The 15,434-nt window shown below is 47.4% G+C and overlaps 2 protein-coding genes across 3 annotated transcripts; both read right to left on the bottom strand.

Moving 5' to 3' along the window:
• Positions 1 to 806: 806 nt before the first annotated feature.
• On the bottom strand, positions 807 to 10,254 carry nfil3-5 (nuclear factor, interleukin 3 regulated, member 5). The gene is made up of 2 exons (XM_076145288.1): positions 9,849 to 10,254; positions 807 to 4,819 (listed from the first exon to the last, which is right to left on the bottom strand). The coding sequence occupies exon 2, from the start codon at positions 4,292 to 4,294 to the stop codon at positions 2,414 to 2,416; it is 1,881 nt and encodes a 626-aa protein (XP_076001403.1). The 5' UTR covers positions 4,295 to 4,819; positions 9,849 to 10,254; the 3' UTR covers positions 807 to 2,413.
• A 3,026-nt stretch (positions 10,255 to 13,280) lies between these two features.
• Positions 13,281 to 15,434, bottom strand: LOC142994561 (uncharacterized). Of its 2 annotated transcripts, none has more exons than XM_076145289.1 (2): positions 15,351 to 15,434; positions 13,281 to 14,917 (listed from the first exon to the last, which is right to left on the bottom strand). In XM_076145289.1, exon 2 carries the CDS (start codon positions 14,912 to 14,914, stop codon positions 13,532 to 13,534), a length of 1,383 nt encoding a protein of 460 aa, XP_076001404.1. In that variant the 5' UTR covers positions 14,915 to 14,917; positions 15,351 to 15,434; the 3' UTR covers positions 13,281 to 13,531. The 2 variants fall into 2 exon arrangements, with proteins under 2 accessions (XP_076001404.1, XP_076001405.1); XM_076145290.1 differs by having other exon boundaries at positions 13,281 to 14,914; positions 15,351 to 15,431.

The following is a 15,434-nucleotide window of genomic DNA, read 5'->3' as shown; positions in this document are numbered from 1 at the left end:
GCCGATCCTCCATTAGCAGCGAGGTCAGATGGAGGTTCAGGGCTGCATTCTGACGCACTTTCTTTTCTATGAGACTGTTGTGTAACTTGTTTTTGCTTCCTCCACTCTGATAGATTCTGGGGGGTTTCTCTGGCCTGAAAACATCAGTGTGATCGACACACACTCTTTTCTGTCTTACGCTCCTGTCGTGTGTCTTCAAGGTGTTTTTACACAGAAGAGACAAAATGCAATCGTTGTTTTTTGTATTGTTTTGCAGAGATAACATGATTCTCCCGAGTTATGTCATCATTGTAACATGCTGAGGAAGACTGGACACACTTGCATCTCCCTGTCACCTTGATTCTCTTTCTCCTTGAGCAAATAATGGTGCATCCCTCTTATGTGTAGTCGTGACACTGAATGCACCATTTTATCAGCTCCTTGCTCCTTTGTTAGCCTTTATTTATTTTTTTACCAGTAATAGAGGTTTGGCCATGAGGGAGTTACACAGCTTTTGTACATGGTGTGCATGTGTCAGAATAGGTACATTGACTTGTTGGTTAGGCAACAGAAATGTTCTTTCTGTGTGGGATCAGACTGAGCTGTACTAGCAGGCTGGGATGTTCCTGTCAGAGTGCTACATTTGAGTTATGAGTCAACTAATTGGTCTATATGTGTGTGTGTGTGTGTGAGAGAGAACAGTGCTCTCACCGTGTGTTGCATAACAGGATCACATAAAAAGTTCCAGAGCCGTGTAAATTCAACAACCTTTTATTTTTTTCATTTTGAATCTTTCACAATCAAAAATGAGTCTTTTTTAAAAAAACATTTTGCATATTCACGGGAAATATAGCAATACACAGTCACTTCTGGACGAGGCTTACTTTTTTTCTCTCTCCAATTTTCATCAAGCCTTTAGGCGAACAACAAATGTTACACAATATCACAGAGTACAAATGGTAACTGGGGCACAGGGCAGCGTGGGTTAATACACAGCACAACCGGGAAGAGCTTACAGCAAATGACACAACAGGATGACAGAATAACACACTGAATAATAGACAAAATAATAACTGATTATAATAGAAAATAATAACAATAATTATAACAAAAATAATAAAATAATGACAGCAGTATACAAGAGATAGAGACAAATTTACATTTATACATAGTGGCCAGAGGCAGGCACCAGGAAGTGAAACAGTTAAAGTAACTCGTGGAGACTGAATGAAGAAGGACTGCATCTACTGTGGCTACGAGTCAGTGCAGAGGTGAGGAGGATCGTTAAGACATCGGCCTGTGCTGTACGGGGACATTGAACAATACGAGGAAGAGGCACCTTAAGAAGAGAGAGAGAGAGAGAGAGAGAGAGAGAGAGAGAGAGAGAGAAAGAGAGAGAGAGCAGCTTTGCTGGTTGTGACCGGAGAGCCGGGTGATGTTTTAGACAGAGCAGCTTGAGTCTGTGAGAGTGAAGCTGCTGCAGTGAGACTCGTCGCCTTGTGCTTGTTGGGTTTTGGCCGGCCGGCAGCGGTGTGGAGCTGCGTCTCTCAGACTGATATGCAGACACTTGGCCTTAACTTTGGAGCTTAACTGAGTAGGAAAAAACAAAAAACAGATCACCTGACCGAGGCCCTGGAGCCGATCGCTACACCCAATTATGTCCTCTGACCCGTCCTTTTTAAAAAAAGTTTTGAGGCAAAACTGTGAGGCGTTTTTGAGACAAGGAGGAACTGTACAGAGGGACAAACCAATCACTTTAAAGTGTACAACTTTCCATTCCAATGCTTTTACTTTCTTTTTTTTTTTGCTGTTTTCTCACGTTTTTTTCTTAAAATATAAATTCCATATATGCAAATTTATGTCACAGCAATATACAATCTAAGTGCTTCAGAAGTGAGGGGGTGTTTCTGTGCGGGGGACAGACAGAGAATGTTCCAGATGTGTTTAGGAGGGAGGAAGAAAGAAAGTAACTCTGCCGGGAGAGGAGACGAAGGAAGGATGTTTCTTTGGTCAAAGGAAGGTCACATAGACACGAACGCACTGGCCACCCGCCAAGGCAGCGCACAACCATCAAGGACTGGATAATGTTTGAAACTTGCCACAACAAATCTCCCACACGCCCACTGCAGAGTTTCATTCTATTCGCTCCCTCGCCAAGTCAACCGTTATTGTTATTGTTGGTATAAAAACAAAAAAAAACACAAACAAAGATGAAGTGATGGACAGGAGGTAGGAGAAAAGGTGAAAGGTGATGGTGACATCACATCTTGACCACACCTCGCACGGTGGTTGGCTTCTTCTCTGTCCTGTAAGGTAGCAACGTGTGCTGATAAGAGCTTTGTCCAGCCGTCACATAAAGTCATAGTAGTCTGTCCGTCACAGAGGGGCCCGTGCACACAGAAAGGCCGCGGGGAATCGCCAGAGTGGCTTGTCCTTACTCCCGCCTTTTATTCCTCCCGACCCTCCCGCTGCTGGATCCCTTTTTCCCTCCCTCCTTTTTCGCCTCGGCCTTCTGGTTAACCTGAGGCCTGCCCTCCTCTGCGTACTCAGTGTCATTTTCTGCCTCCTTGCTCTCCCCGGCACCATGGCTGCTGTGATGGCTGCTGGGTAGAGCCAAGTAAGGGTGCTGGGGCAGGGTGGGGGAGGGGGAGACGGAGGTGTAGGTGGTGACGGGCGCTTCCAGATGCGCCCATGCTGCCCTGCTGGACAGAGCTTTGTACTTGAGGCGGAGCTTGTGGGGCAGGGCGGTGCCTTTGACCTCGCCGTGGCACTCCCCCTGCAGACTCAGAGTCCCGAATCCCTTCTGATGGTAGCTGCTGATATCCGATGAGGAAGAGGAGGGGGACTCATCATCTGTGGAGCCTTCCTTGTCTGAGCTACGTGGGTCCCCGTCGCTGGACGAGGTGTCTTTAGGGGAGGAGTTCTCCTGGTAGAAGCCGTCGGCCCGGGGGCCCCCCTCGTAGGTGAGCACCGGGGGCTCTTCGTTCAGCGTGTTGAGGTAGCCGTTGTGCTGTGGGAAGGAGGACTTGCCCTCCTCAGTGTTGTGGATCAGATTGGGGGCAAAGGGGTTTTGATGTCTCTCTGAGCTCTGGAGACGTGTTTCTTCAACCTGGTAGCTGTAATGCCCCTGATGGCGCTCCCTCTGCTCCTGGTCACTGCTTGTGTACCTTTCTTGTAGCTCCTCTACTGTCTCAGCATGGCCATTGGTGTATTCGGTGGTATACCGTGGAGAGTCTTGGGTCTTGGTCCTCTCCAGCTTCTCAGCTACCTCTGTAATGGTCACTGAGCAGTCAGAGTACTTGGAGGTTGAGGTGTGCAGGCCGTGCTGCGTTGGCCTGCTCTGCTGGGCTTGGGAACGCTGGTCCTCCAGCCTGTGACTCTCCATGGGGTAGAAGCCACTGCTTGAGCCATACAAGATGACGCTCCTCTGTGCAGAGGGTCCCTGAGGAGCTGGGCTGGAGGCCTCCATGTGGCACTGCTGCTGCTGCTGCTGGTAGTCCATGGCACCTTCAGCCTCTGCAGCACTCTGCTGGTGAGCAGCAACCACAGCGACGTGGTTGTCATGGTAAGCTCCACCGACCAGTCCGTTCTCGATTCCATTGATTTCCAGTCGTCCCATCTCCACACCTGTGGGCTCCTTCTTGATGTTGTAGCTCATGGGCTCTGGGCTGTCTCTGGAGGAGCCGTCAGACATGTCTGAGACAGAGCCGTGGGGAGAGTACTTATGGAGATTGGAGTGACGCTCACCACGGATTGACTGTTCAGTTTCAGAGGAGTCAGAGTTCATCATCATTTGAGATGCACTGGAGTAACCACTGCTTGAGAGGTAGGCGTTAGAGGTGCCATTGGCGCTGGTTCCATTACCTGCTACGGCAGCGGCGACAGCAGCAGCAGCAGCAGCTGCACAATTGGAGATCTGCTGACTTTTCTCCATGTAGGCGGCCGTGCTGATGAGGCCAAAGCGCAACTTGAGCTGAAGGAGCTCTGTCTTCAGACGGACGTTCTCTTCATTCAGCGCCATGACCCGGTTTTCTAGCACCATGTCATTGAGGCGACGCTTCTCCCTTGAGCGCTTGGCCGCTTCGTTATTCTTCCTCCTTTTCTCCCAGTAGGAAGCATCTTTCTTCTCATCAGAAATGAACTCTCGCTTGCGTCGAGAGGTCATGGTGGGCTTGCCGCCTTTACTCTGGCGGCTGGCCCGTGGTCCCCCGTCAGGACTAGGAGAGCGGAGGCTCTCGCTGTACACAGAAAAATTGTCCGCCTCTTGGGCATTGTTGTTGTTGACGGATGGGAGATGTAGACTCAGGTTTTCCATTTTTTCCAGCTTGGGGCCGGAGTGTAACTCCAGCAAAGGGCAAAGGGGGAAGGGAAAAGATGTGTAGCTATCTCAGCCGACTGCTTCGCTTCTGAGGAGTTTGACCTAAGTTGCAGGATCTGCAAAAACTTTGAGATGAGGTATTTGTGCTCGCTCTAAGGAGAGCCTCATTGAGTTTGCCTGTGACTTATTTTTCAGAATCAAAATGTTCAAGTGTCCAGGTTGGCCAGAAAGATTAAAAAGAGACACAAAAACCATTGAACTCGTGTTCCAGATGAAGAAACCGAAAAAAGGGAAAATCTCTTCCGGCTGTCACTTGGAATGCTTCTAAGTAATCTCTGGAGTCCCACTGGAGGAGGTTTGGAATTTCTCTGTGTCTTCCTTAATCTTCTGCAGAGTTTGGATGCCTGTCAGAGCCGCTGCTCCGCTTCTCTCTGTGTCTCACGGTGGATGTAGGTCAGTCTGTCTGCTCCTGGGTTTTTCCGCAGCTCAGTGCTTAGCGAGGTCCCGGCATTAACTGGGTTACTGCAGACAAGACAGGAGAGAAGAAGGAGACGTCAGATTACCTCTAAAACAGCTGCTGTTCATTAAAGCATACATTTACAATTCAGTCGGGTCTGATGAGCTTTAGGAACTCTAGTACGAGCTGGAAACCTGCGCCATGCCCCATGCAGTCGGACATTCCTGTTTGTCACAACCTAGACAACCGGATACACTCTTTCTCTCCTTGCCTGACTTCAGGTGGAGGCGGTGGATGGATCAAGCAGGGTGTGAGTGGCTGGATACTTTGAATGTGTCTTAGTGCTATATGGTGATGGGACAGGGCCGAGGTTGGGATCAGGACGGAGCTTAACCCTTGTGCACTGCTGCTCCACTGTCCTATGAACTGGACTAAGCTGAGCAGCTGACTGCCCGTTTGTGGGTCATGTATGTGATAGGTTACCGTGTACTTGAATAGCTGCGCTCCATTTAACGCTGACGCAAATGTCGCTGATTTGAGAGCCGGACCGAGAGAGAGACAGAGGGAGAGGGAGAGAGAGAGAGAGAGAGAGAGACAGACGTGACCCATTTGTCAGGGCAGCATATTCTGTTACTGACATTACACAATGGCACACACACGCTGTTATAGTTCCTTAAGCTGTGTCAACATCATAGGCTGACAGGAAACCGAAGCTTAACAAACACGTCTTGCGCCATAAATCTAACAACTCGCGACGGTGCCGCAGACATTAGCAGTCCAGCAGTCCGGCGTTATGTAACACGCATTTTGGACTGTGGCTTGGATTAGTTCCTCCTCTGGCTGCCCAGCATTCCGGCATTGATATCCAGCAAATTAATAACACGCCATTACACTGAGCCGCGTGATCCGTTACAAAACGCACCAAACACACTGTTGACACTCAGGGTGGATGTAATAATGTGGGTCACTGTGTCAGTGGGTGGCCCTGTGTCTCTGCTCGCCTCAACACAGAACATCTGATTTAGATAGGGTCTTATTAATACAAACTACCGTAAAATAAGTCGTTTCAATAAGTAAATCTAACACAAATACATTCTTTATACATGGCTAATGTGCAGGTGAAGCTAAATGTTCAAACGGCTTCTTCACAAGCAAAGAGGTCGAGCATGAGCGAGCGAGAGGAATTTGGGTGAGGTGGGCACAGACCAAACAGCACACAGCTCCTGTTTCTCATTCATGCTCATTCATGTAACTGTCCCCTCTCTCTCTCTCTCTCTGTCTCTCTCTCTCTCTCTGTCTCTCCCTCTCTCTCTCTGTGTGTGTGTGTGTGGTAAAACGCAGAGAACGGGGCCAGATGTGATGTGGGCAGAGAAATCCAGCCTGAACAAAGAAGCTGCGAGGAAGCTTATTTAAACTATGACAGCGAGACGCCGTCGCTCTGTGCTCCAGGTCTCTAATACGACAGCGGCGGCTCTGTGGTTTCACAGATTTGTGTCTCTTTCACTCTTTCGCAGTAACACCATATCGTTCCCATATGACGAGTTGTCTGCGTGCCAGGTGGACAACAGCGCCCACGGCGGCGCCTCGCCTTTGCCAGCGGTTAGTGCGTCGCTCTACTTGCCCGGGAGTCAACACCCTTGTTACATAATCTCACATGCACCCCATGGTAATCTGTGACCTTGAAACTATTTGTCTACTGCTGCAGATGATTAACCATTTATTTACACGGAACATGTGGAACTCTGATGAAGAAGTTATGCTGCCCTGCCACTCTTCATGTTAACACTTTCTGTCCGACAGCAGAACAAGATTTTGATTACTTTTGAATTTTATAAAAATGCAGGCTCAGCCCCCCCGCCTCTTCCAGACTAACAAGGGAGGAATGGAACAAAGGAGGGCAAGAAGGAAGCACGCACAATGTCTGCGCTGTCCCACTGACCTAGAAACGATGCTACGCGGTAAACACTCCTGTCTTTGACGGTGCGCCGTAAAATAGGTCAGTAGGACTGCAGGAGAGGTAGGGCAGGAGAGGGAACGAGCATTAGAGCGCACTCTAAAAATAGAGCCACAAAAAGAGGTGAGGGAGGGAGGAAGCAGGGGAAGGGACAAGGAGGGGGGGCGGGGGGGGTGGGGGGCAGGAGAAATTCATCTGGTGGAAACAAGGAGAGTTTTACAGATCCTGCAGCATGGGGGAATGAAGGAGACAAAGTGGGATGAATCACTGGGCTAGGAATTGGATTATGAAAGAGGCGGCGATGTTCATGCAACATTAACTCCCGCACGCTCTAGAAACCCCTAGGACACCTATGCAGCACGTAACCACACGCATGAAAAAGTAAGAGATAGGGAGCAGGCATTGACGTCAGCGCACACACACACACACACCCATATCTGCAGCCTAATTCACACATAACAGCCTCTCTCAGGACTGCATGGGGAGGGGCTGCTGTTGTTGCTCGTAACGTACGTGCTCTGAATCTCTCTTGTTGCAAAGCGAACCTTGTGTAACTCATGCATATTACACTGCAGCAGGAGCCACAGGTTACTGGCTACGAAGGCGATACGGGCTACTCGCTCTTCATCCTCTATGTGCTCTGACACCGCCTTCTCTTAACGCTCATATATACTATAATAAAAGAAGTCAATTCCCGTTAAAAATAGCAATTCCCTGGTGTACTCCTGTTTCTGTGTTTTCCAGGAATTCGCGGCTCCCCAGCAGCTCCCAGACACTTGCCGCTCACGGGGAACTGGTTCACCTCTGACCCCATTCCCGAGACAAGTGTGAGTAAAATGCACGGCATCCTTTTCCCCTCCTCCATCTTTTAAGTGATCCGACGACGCCACACACGTGGAGGGGCCCCAGCCAGGAGCCTCCATTTTGCCCCTTGGCTTTGTGTCAGGAAAAGCTCACCAAAATAGGGGAAAGGAATCCAGACATTCCAGGTCAGTTGGTGACTCCTATCACTGCGGCCATTTAATGCTTCCTTTCCATAATAGGCCACCACAAGCCCTCCCACTGTTACCATGACAGAATGCTATCATTCAATCCAGCATGGAGTCGGTGTTATATCTTATTTATAGGTTTATGTCTGTGGGAGTGGTATCTCTGTAAGACTGGGAATTACTTTGACTGTGAAATGTCACATTTTTGTCATGATTAGTGTTTGACCTTCATCAGAAACGTAATTGCGATCGGTCCTTTTGACTGCAAGTGTGCTACATTTTAAGCTGTGTTCTGCAGATTTTGTCAGTAGCATCTATTTTAATCAAAACCAGTCATCTTAGCTTGCTCAGTCCAAGTTAAATGTCTGATCTCTTTACAGGGATTACATAATGAGAAATAAAACAACTGTTTCCATTTCAATACGCTACGAGATACCTGAGGGAAAAAAAGCCTCCTTCTTTCTCAGGGCAACAGAGAGAGCAGTCAAACTAATCCACCGCCTGCGCCATACCTTGTGTCTCTCCTCACCCAGATTCAGGTCTGACCTATATTCAGAGACTTGGCTGGGACATAGCAATGCAGACAGCCTTGAAACCAGACCAGCTGGCTGCTAGAGAGACTAAAAGCCTACCGAGTTCGGCTTGCCTCGACAGAGAGGGGTTTCCATCCATTGCATCACATCCTGAATGTTCACTTGTAATTCTAATTTCACAACAAAGACTTTGCCAGAATTTAATGGAGCCTTTACACCAAAGAGGGGAGGTGGTTCTCTAGTTTGGTCTTGGGTTCTGCTTTTTCCTCTCTCCTCTTAGATGAGAAAGACCGGACAAGTTAAAAATAGCTTGGAGACACGGAGCAGCTGGCCACATTAGTGAGATATGGCTCACATCAGGAGGCCTTTCTGAAATAACATGTCCACCAACTTGTATATGATGCAGACGTTAACAATATTCGCTTCATACTGCACTGCTTCGGAAGCATATAGAGGGTGTTAAACTGTGAGCGATGGGGACGATAGCACAGGGTGTGAACAGGAATCAATTACAAACCTCTGTGTCCCGAGAGAGAGCTGCTGTTTATTGCTTCTCCCTGCTGTGTGCTGGTTATGTCATCCTCTCCAATCCCTTATAACAGAGCTCTGTGCTTTATTTAACCTGCATTACATGTTCACAAGCCTTTCATTGCTTTACATCAAATCAAGCATTTCGTAATGATTTCCTCCTTTGGGGAAAGAAATCTATGATTTCACCTAAAACAGAAGCAAATGTTGCTATTTTGGTGCATTTCCTGACTTTCATCAGAATAGAAAGCTTTGTGCGAGTGAATTTAGCATTTTATTACAATGGGTTTTCTCCTGTTGCTCAAGTACTCCTATCAATTGTCAATATAATAATAATATTACCATAATTATTAATAAAAGTAATAATTATAATAATTTTATTTTAGGGCATTTTTAATGAAAGTTTAAATGAAATGTTAGTTTGGTTATTTAATTCTACAATAAATTTCAATCCTAATAGACGTAACGCTTTCGTCTAGTTTAATAGGGAAAATTTACCTAAGCGTGATTCCATAATAATAATTCTGATATTAAAACACACACATATGCATAAATGAACTCACCACGTGCAGCACTAAAAGTGTGTGTATAATAAGCAGACACACAGCAGCCACCAGCCCTGAAAACACACCATGAGGGGGAATCACAGACCCCCTTTGACATTGAGCGCATAATAAGGGAAATGGCCAACCACGTTTCTTTACAACCCTCCGGAGTGTTTCATCATACGCGCCGTCTGGAAATCACTAACAAAGCGAAGAAAAAAAAACACACAACAATACGGCGACACACCGCGCCGAAGTGCCCACGAGCAGTACCGTGTTTAATAGAACAAAAGCGGCAGGAATCGTGTGAAAGTCACGGACACAAGCGCGGATGTACCGGCAGGCTGGAGTCGCCATGTGAACAATGCCCGGCCATAAGCATCATGTCCTCATCCCTACACACGCGCGCGCTCACACACAGATAGATAGACACGTACAACCTAACATCTTAAAAATTCTACGACACCAAAGACAAAATGTAGAAAATAAAGCTTTTAACGCCGCCGAGTTTACAGCAGCTACCCGCCCGTTCGACCCAAACATACCTTTCAGCGTCCCGCAGGAACAAACACACGGTGGCTTTTTCCCCGACACAAAAGCTGTCTCGCTCCCGTTTCCTCCGTTTTTCCTGTGTCTCTCAGAAGAAAAGAGAGGAACAAAAACTTTTCTTCTCCGTCTCGTCGGGGGAGGGTTGGCTGGCTGGCTGTGTGGCTACCGGCTCGGTGCGTCTGGGTCTCGGGCTTGGCTGCGGTCTGTGTGCCGTGTGCCTCTCTCCTCGCGCTGGATGAGTGTGCTGCGTGCTGCCGGACACTTTGCTCCAGTTTCTCCGGCTCCCTCTCTGGAAATATGTGTTAGTAGGTCAGCGGTTGCATAACAGCTCTTCGGCTGCCTAGTCACGTTTGTGTCCTCTTGTCTCACAGCGTCTCCCTCCCTTCCCTTCAACCTTTATCTCCCCCTTCATCTGCCTGACCCTTTTCTTTTTTTCCCCTTTTACGGGAGTGGCGATGAAGTTTGTGTAATATGACATAAATAACGCCGCGCCGCCGCAAATGTAGGGCAGAAACGTTGGATGTGTGCCTCCAGTCTCACAGAGCCAGTGAGAGCATGTATGTAACACGCGATTGTGTAGGTCGTAATACTGCGTTTTGTATTTCTCGGTTGATACAGTTTTAATCACATAAATGAAGCGTAAATAAGATGATTTCTCATACTGACCTTGATTGGGTCACAGTTTGGAAACCTGTTAGACTGTAGTGTGGGTGTGTTTTTCCCTTTCAATGTTGATTATACAACATATTACATCAGGATGCAACTAGATAACAAAAAAACAAGGCGTGTTGTAACAGCATCAACAATTTCATGTCATAATAGCGATCAGTTGATATTTATTTATAAATTAGATAATACAAATAATTAAGAAAAGGATGGAAGGGGAAGCTCATCGATCTCTAATGTTGTTTTTGCCTTTATTTTGTGTGCGTCTGGCAAGAGACAGACAGACAGACAGACAGACAGACAGACAGACAGATAGATAGATAGATAGATAGATAGATAGATAGATAGATAGATAGATAGATAGATAGATAGATAGATAGATAGATTTTCCTCTATGCTGGGAGGTCAAGGGTCAGGGTCAGTTTACCCTGCAGGGATTAGTATTTCTCTTTGAAGTTGACACCAATAACTATAACAGAACAGGAAATGCTTATACATCAATAAAAATGAGTCATATGTCTGCCCTGCTCCTCTATCCCCTCCATGCGGGAACAGAAGCTGTGTGGTAAGGAAATGTCCTCTTACAGTTGTCCTTTCCTTTATGGTGCTTACATTGTTTGAAGTCTTGTCCACACAAAATGGAGCTTCTGTAACTTAAGTTAGGGAGAGAGACCACGCCTAAACTACAATCATATGCCAAGTGCTACCTGTATTTAACATGCTGGCACCATTTCTCTCCTCCTCCCCTCTGCCTCTTCTTCCATGTGCATTCTCTTTTTCTGGGTCAATAACCTGGACTATATCCCCGCTGAACTCAATGCCCTCCAGTTCCCAAACCCTCCCCTCCCCCAGTGCCCTTTAACGTGAGTCTATGTTAAATAAACAATGTTAGACTTGCGCGGTTGAAGGCGTGGTCACTGCTTGTGAATGCATCATGAACAGCGGAGAACAGCTCTTAGCAATGTGTCTGTTAGGTGCTACTGACGACATCCATGCAACAGCCATGCTTACACAACATATAATATGGTCTTATTACTATAGGCTGTTCTCTGGTGTTACCAAGCTGCCTTACTGTTGCCTCTTAACAAATAGAAAACAGAGCAAAAAGCACCGTCCATGGCTGTTAAGATAAAAAATACATCTTCTTTATGGAAACATTTTTGTGTTATTTCTACCGTAGACCTGTTTTATATGTGGCCACTTGAAAGGACACAGATCCAGTTACAACCCACTTTCTCAGTCTCTTCCCTTCCCCCCACCTCTTCCCCCATACACCCCTGCACCACAACACACAAACACGCCATCATCACCATTATTAGACCATGGTGGAGAAACGGCGGCCTTGAACTTGTCTAGCTCCTCCCCCCATGTCCCTGCTAACCAACCCCCAACACACACACCGTCTCTCCAGCTGCTTCTGCATGCAGGCATTCCCTTGGCAACTGTGGTGCGGTGGTGCCTGCCTAGCAACCAGAGGGCTCTCAGTCCTTCTTATGGCTTGTGGCATGGGGGTTGCAGACTAGGCTGGGTGATGATTGATCACAGACAAAAGGCCTGATGTGTGTCTGTTATTGTTGTCGAGGAGGAAAAACGGGCCAAGGCCTGCAGGACGAGACCCTGCAGCCGGCCGCACAAGAGCGGGCGAGCGAGCGAGCAAGACTGCTGGTGCCATGTTTTTCCTCACACCCATTTACATTTACCAGTACAGGGATGCGTGTGGCGCATGTGCTACAATGTCAAAGAAAGCACAAAGGAGGACACAACCCCTGTAGTAAAGCTGTGAATGAATGAATGAGAGTGGTAACAAAGGGCTTTGGCGCCCCCTGGTGTACTTGATACTTAACATGTGTCGAGTGGCATCCAAGCAGTGAAATCTAAAATCTATACAACTCAGTGAGTGTATGCTGCACTGCCCTAATGCCCCCCTCCACACACACACACACACACACACACACACACACAATTCTCAATATTTGATATCCTTCACCGGATTTGTACTCTTTTGTGTTATTGTGAACATAGACACACTCTGTGAGCCAATCAGTGCCCACCGCAGCTGCTCCAATGCTAAAAATATCTTTTCCTGTGCTGACGTAGTAGATGACTCATACAGACCTGCGTCCACACATCCCTCTATTCCCTCTATCCCATCTGCCCCCCATTTCTTTTACTTTACCTCAAAAATATACTGGATTCAATGACGGGTGATGGAGGCTTTTCACAACTTTAAATCAGACTTTAGACACACACATCTACCTTGGCGCTATCTGCCACAGCTGAGCTTTAGTTTGATCTCCTACTACTGGGTGTGATGTAAAAACGGATTTGAAGTCATATCTTACGTTGATATCGTTATCTTTCACAGTATACTGATCCTTTTCAGGGTTTCGGCACTTTGACCTCCACAGTCACCCGGTCATATGCAGAAGGCAGGGCCACACCATGCAAGGCACCAACCTGCACACCTGGAGCAGCCTGGATTTGAAACAGGAACCTTCCAACCCCCAAACGACTGCTCTGCCTTCCAGAGCCATGTCGCACAGCTGCTGTATACACAAATCGTACACGAACACTAAGCAGGGCAATTAATAATGCAAAACAGGGGTGTGTGTTTACCAGACATGCGTCTTCCTTGGGAGAACACACAACAATACGCTTTGACACAGCATGTGACCAAGTAAACATGGTGAGATGAAAGTGATACCAGTTTTGAACATGTGCTTTAATTCACAAGATTTCCAACTGACGTGTTGAGTCAATAATTCAAATATGTACAAACGGTTTCAAATCATTCGGGAATTAAACAAAACACAAATCAATTATTAATACATAAATTGTATTAAGTTTTCTGGTCAGTACTAGTTAAATGTATTTTCATGTGTTTTGAACAAACAAAGCGTCATCATTTCAGAGGTAGCTGTTTACACTGGTGCTACATGGTGCTGTAGAGGATAGTGAAAGGAAATCTGCCTCTGGGCTTCAGTTTGGACTTGATCGTCTTCCCTCTCAGATCTTAACTGATCTTGGAGAGCAGCTGCTGTGAGAAGAGCCTCTTGAGTTGAGCCACCTCTTGAGACAGACAGCTGATCTGGGACCTGATGTTGTTGTTGTTCTCCGTCATGTATTTGGTGCCTCCAGGGTGTTGCGGATTTGAGGAGCTGTAAGCCCCAGAAGGGGGGCACTGATACTGATGCTCAAGTCCACCACAGGCTTCGTCCCTGGACCATACCTGACTCTCCTGACGGATGTTCCATCTAGCCTGTAGGTGGTTCCTTACCTGGATGTTTGGTCCCACAGTGGCTATAGGTGGATATCTCTGTCTGGTATCAGACAGAGGACCTTCCCCTCCATCATTGCCTCCATTTGGAACTTTGAAGCGGAGCTTGTGCGGGAGGCTTCTCAAAGCCTGAGATGGCTCTTGTCTTGCATACTGACCCTCACTGACATCCAGGGTGCAGAGGTGGGGGTCATAGCTCTGCTGCTCTCCCATCAGCTCATTTGAAGAAGGCCTGCCCTGATCACCGAATGTGTCGTCCAAAAATACAGGGCTGCCCATGTTTGAGCCACATGAGGTGGAGATGCCTGACTCCTCGGAGACACTGCCCGCTTTGTGACCTAATGGCGTCCTGGCTCTCCTCAGTCCGGCCTCTGACCTCTGCTGTGGAGGGGGAGGCTGCATGTGATTGGAGGTGGTGCTGGGCTGTGTGTTTGAATATGGGGGTCCATCAGCGTGAGACTGGCAGTAATGTGTAGAACTGGGTGTTGGATGTGGGCACAGGGATGCAGCGAGAGGCAGAATGGTCACATTGGATGGATCCTTGACCAGGCCAAAGCGAAACTTCAGAGCGAGGAGCTCAGCTCTGAGCTGGGCGTTCTCCTCCAGCAGACCCAGGATGCGGCGCTCCAGCACCATGTCGTTGGCACGGCGCTTCTCTCGGGACCTCTTGGCTGCCTCATTGTTTTTGCGACGCTTATCCCAGTAGCCTTCATCTTTCCTCTCATCTGGGGTGAACTCCCGCTTTCGTCGGACACCGTTGGCATCGTCTTCATCGTAGCTGCTACAGCCCTTAACATTGGTGTTGCTGATATGAGGGTTAACTTTGTCTTTGAGGGCAAAGGTAAGTTGGCTTGTGGAAGATAGGATGGAAACAGCCTCATAAGTGGAGGCCATGCTCCTGTCTGGGGTCTTGGGCTCTTGTGGGTTCACACCTACATGTGGGGCCACTGACAGCTCCTGGATGATGACACTGGCAGTCTGTCCTGTCATCTTCCGACACAGTTGATCTGACTCAGGCCCTGTGAGGTGAGGAGCAGCAGGAACTGTGTGGAATTCTACTGTGTCATCAGGCTGATTCTCAGCAGGTTGGTGACTGAGGATGGAGTGTGACAGCACCATCTACTGGTGAAAACACACAAACAATGAGGTTAAGATTTGTTTGTCAGTTGCATGGTGCAGTAATTTCCTGAACCAAATACTTATATAGTTAGTAGATATATAGTTAAAGATATATTTAGTTGGATAAATCCTCAAAGACTCAAAGACCTGGCTTGTTTGTTTTCATAAATTTACTTTCATCTACATTTCCTTACTAAAGCTGGAATGTATCAGTTTGCAGAAGAAGAACTATAAACTCAACTCACAACTATGACATTAACACAGACTAATCTGAAGAAGTTATAATGCCTCACTGTTTTCAATGACTCCCAAATGCATTGTTATTGTTATTGTTTACCCACAATCACAACAATCTCATCTCATTCTACAAGTTGAATGATTTATGAACTTTCTAACATCAGCAAAATAAAGTCTACAGACAGTCAGACAGTCTTACCTGCAGAGGAAACGTGTCAGAGTTCTTCAGCTCCTGGAAGCTCGTCAGTCACAGTGGAGTCGTGTGGAGGCTGGCGGCTCTCCT

Source organism: Genypterus blacodes, unplaced genomic scaffold (assembly GCF_046128005.1).
Source record: "Genypterus blacodes isolate CSIRO-AG114 ecotype Tasmania unplaced genomic scaffold, CSIRO-AGI_Gbla_v1 ptg000030l_1, whole genome shotgun sequence".
Classification (NCBI taxonomy): Eukaryota; Metazoa; Chordata; class Actinopteri; order Ophidiiformes; family Ophidiidae; genus Genypterus; species Genypterus blacodes.
This window is presented reverse-complemented; position numbering and strand designations above follow the sequence as displayed.

Bases quoted from the DNA above. Each gene is read 5' to 3' on its own strand.
- nfil3-5 (XM_076145288.1), bottom strand. From the start codon at position 4,294: ATGGAAAACCTGAGTCTACATCTCCCATCCGTCAACAACAACAATGCC.
- LOC142994561 (XM_076145289.1), bottom strand. From the start codon at position 14,914: ATGGTGCTGTCACACTCCATCCTCAGTCACCAACCTGCTGAGAATCAG.